This window comes from Thermothelomyces thermophilus, chromosome 6 (genome assembly GCF_000226095.1).
Source record: "Thermothelomyces thermophilus ATCC 42464 chromosome 6, complete sequence".
NCBI lineage: Eukaryota > Fungi > Ascomycota > Sordariomycetes > Sordariales > Chaetomiaceae > Thermothelomyces > Thermothelomyces thermophilus.
Genome location: NC_016477.1, coordinates 785,077 through 793,288, shown reverse-complemented (window position 1 = coordinate 793,288; position 8,212 = coordinate 785,077). Strand labels below are relative to the sequence as shown.

Below are 8,212 nucleotides of genomic sequence, written 5' to 3'. Positions count from 1 at the left end.
TAGTCTTTGCGTCTAAGACTCTTTATCTTTGAATTTGTAATTAGTAGTTAAGCAAGAAAGAGGTGAGTGCATACCGGTCAGCTTGGGACCCGAAGAGGTTCCATTGGCGATGCCCTGGACATTGCGCGTGCCCAGCGCGACAGCGCCAATGGGGACGGTGGTGCCAAAGGTGACGTTGGCGCTGTAGAGGTAGGTCAGCTTGGGAGACGTGGGGTCCGCGAGAGCGGTGGCCGCCAGGGTGATAATGGTGAGCGGAATCGAGAGCATCGTGGCGGTGTTGTACTAAGGATTGGTATTGGTGGTGTACACAAGCCAGTACACCCTGATATAGACCCCGTGGTGAGATATTTGAGAATGTATATGTATTTATACCAGAGTTTTGGGTCGCCAGGTGCGTTAGTTATGGCAGGAGTGATGCCTTGCCTCGCAGGTCCGGTCGGCTAATATACATGAACGGCGATAATCTCGTTATATTGGGCAAGATATATGAAACAGACGGAGTTCAATGTTACTAAAGCCTCGGGTTGGCCTGAGATTATTGCCGAACGCAGTTAGGAGCTCGAATAAGCGTCTGAGAGGCGTTAAGAGCAGTAGCAAGGAAGGAACAGAAAGAGTGCCTTATTAAACTATCTACAAAGGAGAAAAAGGAGTAGTATAAATAGATAAAGGAGATAATCCGTACGCTGATAAGCATGTAAAGCGATGTATATCGCTCGTGACTAATTCCCTAGAAGCTTGGGCGCTTCTGACAATGATGCTACACCGAGTTCCTACATTTTAATACCACTCCCCCAAGTTTGCTCTGCGTACCGGGGCCGCAGCTGGTTAATGATCCCGAACAGCAACCCCGCACGGCATCACCAACACATACAGCACCTGTATCTGTCGGCAGCTGGGAAAGCCGATTTCAACGTTCAATGCCACCGCATCGAAAGGCTCTGGCACCCGCGCGCCGTAGCAGACCAGAATGAAGGGCGCTCAGAAGAAATGGGAGTGGTCGGGCTGGCCGTATTACTTTTCCTCGGCACACAGAATCTTCAGCGTGCTCGGAATGTTGTTTTGCTGCTGCTGCTGCTGCTGCTGGTCTTTGCACGGTCGCCCTGGCCGTGCACGCTTCCAGAGAAAGTCCTCGGCCACAGACATCATATCATCACTTTTGCCCTACTTTCTGCCTGTGTTGCAATGATGGGCGTGGTTCACAATGCTACCTACGTACACTCCTCTACTGACTGACAAGTTTGCCAGGTACCTACCAATTTAGTTCTTGTAGAGTTTTTCCCCAGCAGCAACATGGGACTTGGCAGTCCTGCCCTTCACCTTGAGCAACAACAGTCTCAGTGCCGTCATAACTACCATGAGTCTCCAGCGCTCTCCAAGCTTGCCTGACAGCCCGCTGCCCAGAAACTGAACCGTGAACATTTTCCGGCTCAGCAGATGTCCCCACTCCAGCAACGCGACAGTCTCCCATTGATCGTCCACGGGAGACGAGGAAGATACGCCCAAGCTGCCAGGGTCATCTCCGGCCACACTCGGCCGCCATTCAAGTCTAAACCCACCTTGCTTCACGTCAGGGTCTACTCCCTTTTTTGCCTTCTTCCAAATGAACTGTCTGCGATGCAACTTCTCCCCCAGACCGACCTCAACCTCAAAGAAAAACAGGACATCGTCGCCGCTTGTGCGAGCATGCATATACTCCGTGGCCATGGGAGCACTCGGGATATCAGCCGCGGGGGGCAAGAGAATGATGCTCTCAGGGCTGAACACATATGCGCGTGCGGCGAGCTGTGACGTGTCACCCACGGCGGCCAAGATTGGGTCTTGCTTGCTGGTCCCGTTATGCAGGAGCAGCCCCGGTTTGGTCCCGAGAACTGTCTTGCCGCTGTAGCCGGTGTGTGTTTCGACTGCAAAAAGCACGTCGTCTGCGCTGCTGCCGCAGAGTTTGATGGGCTTCAGGGAGCTGCTGTAGGCGCTCAGGACCTGCGGGAACGGGCGATGGGGAGTGAAGGTCGCTAAGGTTGCTGCCTGATCCGTGTACGACGGGAGCGGTTCTCTCTCCGGGGGCGGAGCGGTCGGTGAGTCTGCTTTGGTCGCGACAAGCGGAGATGCAGCTTGATCTTCCGAGCCGACGACCAGAGCCGGCTCGGTCTCTGGGAAGAGGTGGGAACATCAGCAGCTGGATCTCAAGCATCCGAGATCACTGCATATGGCCGAGGAGGTTTACCTTTGTCTCCCGTCATTGTCGACGATGGGTCGAGAATCCACAGACTGAACTGGCTTGTGGTTAATGATCTCGATGTGTAGGAAATGTCGAGGGGTAAAATGCGAGGGAGGTATGAGCATTACCTAATAAAGCACACGGCACAGTGCCCAGAGCCGCGACGGGTGAATGTTTGCTTACCGCCAAATAGGTAGTTATGTGACCGTGGAAACGCTTCCGATATCCGTGCGAGCCCCCGAGGGGTCGTTGGGCAATAGGGTCTCCCGACATCTCTCGTTCCAAAAGAGGCAGGTAGTAGAAGCTGGGTACATCGTGCATCGTGCATCGTGCAGTTCTAGAGACTGTATGTAAGTGGCCAATCTTAAATTAATCTCACTATATCTAGCCAAGCACTAATAGTGACAGATGACCAATGCTATAGCTCGGTGGCTACAACTAGTATAGCTCAGAGGGGCTACAAAGGTACGACACTACAGCGGTATTCGCGTAGTGGGCGGCACTCCTAGACCAACTGTTACGGTCTACAGAAGTAGGTGATAAAAGCGTTGATTGTTCTAAGTGCTAGAGGCACTTAGAGAAGCTGTTTAAATATATATTGACCCTGGCTCGTTATCCCTATTAGTAGGTTAGTCAGATCTGACCTATAGATAGCCAAATGTTATAACAGGTACTAGGGTTCGAAAGGAAAAATGATAACTTATTATAATTTAGTAAATATATTAGTTATTTATTTATTATAATAGTTCTCCTAAATCGTCCCTATTCTTCCATCCTATAGTTATATCTATCTGTTTGCCTATTAGTCTTTCTTACTACTAGCTAGGCCTAGGTTGTCTAGGAATGTAAATAGTGCTAATAGGCGCTCCTACTATAGGTAGGCGAGAGTCCTAGCCTTGGCCTAGTTATCCCTGGCCAAGGTATGACTACTATAGAGGGCGCTAGTAGCCCTCTTACATAAGGAGCTCTCCTATACTAGCGTCTCTAGCTACGGGCGTTTCTAGCCTATGGTCGTAGGTAGCAGTTATATAACCGTTCGAGCGATTAAGCTAGGAGGGGTGCTAGCCTTTATAGTAGCTAGCGGTGGCCGAGCTATAGGTAGTTACATTCTAAGAGCCTTCTATAGTATAGTGGCTAATATAGTATACTTACTAAGTCGGGCGACTATACCTTTAAGCTATTATAGCTTCTTATCTATACTTTTCTTCTAGTTAAGGGTAGCTATATAGCTATCGTTTATAGCTGTTAAAGTCTCCTATAGCTGCTTAAGCTCTTCTTTAATCTAGTTAAGGGCCTTAGTAACGCTATTAGTAGTCTTATCCTACCTCTAAACTATAGTCTAAGCTAGCCTAAGAAGGTTGGCCTTAGTAGCTAGTTATTAGCGCTTAGCAAAGTCCTTATTGGCCTCATTATCTTTAGTTATACCCTAGGTAGTAATGACTTATATAGGTATAGGCTATATAACCTAGTAGCTAGGCAGGCTATAATGTAGGTAGCTAAGCTTAAATAGGTAGCTATTAATTAGAGTATTATTATCTCCCTTAGGTATATAGATATAAGCTACTAATAGTTCTTTAGGCTTAGATATATTAGTAGGCACTATACCGGTAGTATAGTATATCTTATATATAGTTTTTAGTTTCTTCTTAAGGCTATATATAGCTAGGTCAGCCTCGAAAGAGTTACTACTAGCCTTTTTATAGTAATAGCAGATCTAATAGCAGGTATAGATAAGTATATCTTTATTGCCGTAACACTCCTAGTAGGTATAAGCAAGGTAATCCTTGACAGGCCTAATTAACGTGCTTATAGATAGGTATAGTAGGCTAGACTTGATAACCTTAGTGCTAGTAAAGGGGTCGAACTCTATACCTATAAGGGTGTTTTCTACCTCCTTAAGGCTGTCGAAGACAATATAGGCATCGTTAAATCTAGCCTATAATTTGGCCTCTTTATCATCATTAGAGTCCCTTTTACTTCTATGGACGAACCTGCTAGTAGGTGCCCTATACTAAGTATACCTAGTTAGTATAACAGGCTAGGGTATAGGCTTAGGTAGGTAGAGTATTAGATCTAGCTATAGTAAGGCCTAAGATGTTGGAGTAGTAGTAGTAGTAGCCGTAGTTTTAATAACGACTAATATACCTTTGTCGTTATAGTGCTTGGTGCCTTATTATATAGTTATAGGTAGGCTAGTGGGCGTATATAGGTACACGGTCGCGTCTTTGGTAGTGGTGTTAGTAGAGCTAGAGTCCTAGTAGTTTTACTCTAATTAAGCTATATCTAATTTGTAGGATAGGCAGTTAGTAGGCTCGAGCGTTAGAATTACCTAGCGTATAGTTAGGGGTATTAGCGGCCTCTTCTTATTTACTATATCCTATACTTTGGTAATAGCGAACTTGATTAACGATAGTAAGGTCGGCCTATTATCCTAGTCTATTAGCTTATTAAGGCTATTAACGGCTAGTTCTTTATACTTATATACCTTATATAGGTCAATTAGTACCTATCTAGTTATACTAACACGTTAGTTATATATAACTATATAGCTACCTTCCGTTTCGTATACTATATTGCTATTAATAGTATAAGGCTAGAATCCTTCCTATAGGTTTAAGGTCTTATAGTGCCTAGTAAAGAATAGCACTAATATAATATAGTAGATCTCGGCCTTAGTAGCCTTATATAGGTTAACTATAACTATAGTACTGGCGATAATACTAAAGAGTATAGCCTTTATCTTACTATTAACTCCAATAAAGGCAAATCTAGCCTCTAGGTAAGGGATCTTAGTAGTATTATCCTTATCTATACTATAGAAGGTCTTATAGTTAGCTATAGTTATCTACTCTCCCTAGGACTAGTAGCTATTGACAAAGTAATATATAGCTAGGAGGTAAACTATATCGTACTTACTAGTACTAGTATGGACTATATTAACGATATTACCTAGGACTTGGGCTATAATACCTATATCACTATCGTAATACTATTTAACGATAGCGTTATCTGGCAATTATAGGTATAGAGGGCTAAAAGTGTCGTATATACCGGTTTGATCGTTAGCAACGGCTAGAGGAGGTATACGCTATAGGTTATTCTAGGGTATAGCAAGGTCTTCGCCCTTGGAATCGAAGTATAAGGTTATATCCTTATAACGTACTTAGACTAGGTTACCTGTTGTCAGGTCATTCTAAACCTCCTCCTCGTTACCTATAGTAGCGGCAAAGCCTATACTGCTCTCGAGGAAGGTATCTATATGGTTAAGGACCTCCTAGATAACTCTATTATCTAGGCTGTTATTCTCGCTTATAGGGCCCGAATATACGCCCTATATAGGTATTAGTATAGTGTCACGGAAATATACATGCAGATGCCGCCTAGGCCACCGGCACAAACAGGCCAATCAAGCCGAAGGAACAAAAGGACTAATTACAACATAGGAAGCACAGTAATCACTACGCTTACCAGCAATCAGGGTAATCACCACCATATAATCACTTACGATCACCGTAATTAGGAGTGATCACTAGGATTATATATATATATAGATAGTCACTCATTACGGTAGACTCTAGGAGTTTACCAGTAGTAACAATTACAATTATAGTACTTATACCAAGCATTGCTAATTACTATAAGAGATAACTCTAGTGTTATTATAAACCCTTTAGCTTTACCAAATCCCTCAGACGACCTGCCTACCTGTCACGCTCAATCTACCTCTATCTAGACCCTTTTAGAAGAGTCTAAGTTAGGTTTGTTATACGTTGTTACTACTCCCTTTGTTCTATTATAGTTCAGAACAGAGGTGACTTCGACCTCGATATTAATATAGCTACTAACGTCATAGCCGAATAGCTGCTTGCTTAGCTTGGTCAACTCCAGCAGCAGATCTAGGAGTTAGACTAGAGAGATAAGGCTACTTAAGCTCGAATTAAGGAACTCGAGAACCGCGAAAAGTACTTGCAGAAGTTAATTAACGAGGCCTACGCTAAAATTAAGGCACTTGAGGGCGCCAAAGCGAAGCATATTAAGATCGAACTACCTAGCAAATACGGAGGAACTAAGGAGGATCTTATAGGATTCTTGACAAACCTCTGATCTTACTTCCGGCTTAATGACGATAAGTTTCTAGATAATAAAGCTAAAGTCCTCTATATAGCTATAAGACTAGAGGGCAAGGTACTAAGATGGTTTGAGCCTATATAGAACGACTATCTTACTAAGGAAGACGAAGATGACCGAGACGTGTTTATATAAGCAGTCTTCCGATCTTACGACCATTTTAAAGAGGAGCTTTGGAAGGTTTTTGGCGATAAAGATAAGAAGATTTATACGTAAGAAAGACTTGCTAATCTCCGATAGACTAAGTCGGTAGCCTCCTATGCTATATAGTTTAGATAGGATATGCTTAAGTCTTAGCTTAACGACGAGGTATTAATGTAACTGTTCTACAATGGCTTGAAGGAAAAGGTTAAAGACAAGCTATATAAGTATGATCGGCCTAAGACCCTAGACAAATATATCGTATAGGCTATTAGAATCGATGATCGACTCTATATATAAGAGTAGCAGAAACGAGGTCAAATGAACGGAACTACGGTTAAGGCTAACGATAAGAAAAAGCGAGCGTACGTCAGTACCTCATATAAGACATACCCTAGAGCTATAGATATAGACGTAGTATAAAAGTAAAACTAGAAGAAGATAACTAAAGACAAGTCCAATATTACCTACTATAACTATAGAAAGAAAGGGCACTATAAGCGAGAATGCTAGAGCCCGAAGAAAGAATGGAAACTAACCCCTAGAAAGGAAATTACGACTATCGACGAAACCACTAAGGACGTTATCGAAGTAGCGGCTACAAGCTACGAAGACAAAGGCAGTGATATAGATAGTCTCGGATACAACGGCAATAGTAAAGACGAACAAGTACCGTACTCTAAACTGGTCACTATAGATCTAGAGATAGGTCTTGCCGAATAGGATATGGCAGGAGAATATATACTGCTAGTTTCGATTCTCCTAGCCTTGAGGCAGTAGGGTTTTACGGTTATATAGAGGTAGGATAGATTGTAGATAACCGACACCTAAGGAATTAAAAGACCCGGACCTAATGTTCTATTCCTTTAGGAACGAATTAAATAATACTATAATGAAGTTTTTCGACTTAATATGGAACTATACGAACGGGACGGATGCTTGATTTGACTTGCCTAGTAGAGCGATAGAATGAGGGACGAAATAAGGGAACTCTAACATATTATAGAAACTATCAAAGGAGAATAGCCTATAATATATAATAGGCCTGATAGCTACGCTAAGTATCTTGACGGCTAGTAACTTAGTAACGACGTGTAGAACCCGGAATACTAGTTTATACGCACGAACCACGGAAAAGACAAGTGTATATAGGAAAGCTACTAGAAGAAACACTCCTATATAAGCACTAGAGTACCTATAATCTATATACAATGGGAAGGATTCGGGAGAGAATTCTAATACCTCTTAGGCAACGCTACACAACTATACCCTTAATACGAGGCATATACGCAAGTGCCCTAGTTCTAGTATATAGCATATAAATGCCGATACCACTTCCGTAACAAATTCGAAAACAATCACTAGCCAACCTGACAAGGAAATGAGGATAGAAGCTTATACCCTATAGAATGGGTCTACGATATAGGAAACAGAGTAGCTGAATTGCTCTGGAAGATCGAAGCCCGCGATCTAGAAGGCATTACGATAGTTCTAAGACGAGCCTAGCCTAGGCACTACAGAACCAGACGAGATATATAGGACTTGTGCTAGAGTAACGATTGCCTCTATCACGCGGACGAAAAGAAATTGCGAATTTAGGAGCTTCAGACGAAGCTATAGTACGTATAATAGAAAGTAGAACGGACCTAATGGTAGGAAGCTATAAGCACTTAATAGCTTACGGAAATAAGCACGATCGACGAAGCTACTATTAGCCGAACAACCGAA

At 43.2% G+C, this 8,212-nt stretch overlaps 1 protein-coding gene across 1 annotated transcript; it reads right to left on the bottom strand.

Annotated features, from left to right (window-relative positions):
- Positions 1-1,176: 1,176 nt before the first annotated feature.
- MYCTH_2309975 (uncharacterized protein) lies at positions 1,177-2,293 on the bottom strand. The gene is made up of 2 exons (XM_003665812.1): positions 2,222-2,293; positions 1,177-2,147 (listed from the first exon to the last, which is right to left on the bottom strand). The coding sequence occupies exons 1-2, from the start codon at positions 2,235-2,237 to the stop codon at positions 1,258-1,260; spliced, it is 906 nt and encodes a 301-aa protein (XP_003665860.1). The 5' UTR covers positions 2,238-2,293; the 3' UTR covers positions 1,177-1,257.
- Between the last annotated feature and the right edge of the window lie 5,919 nt (positions 2,294-8,212).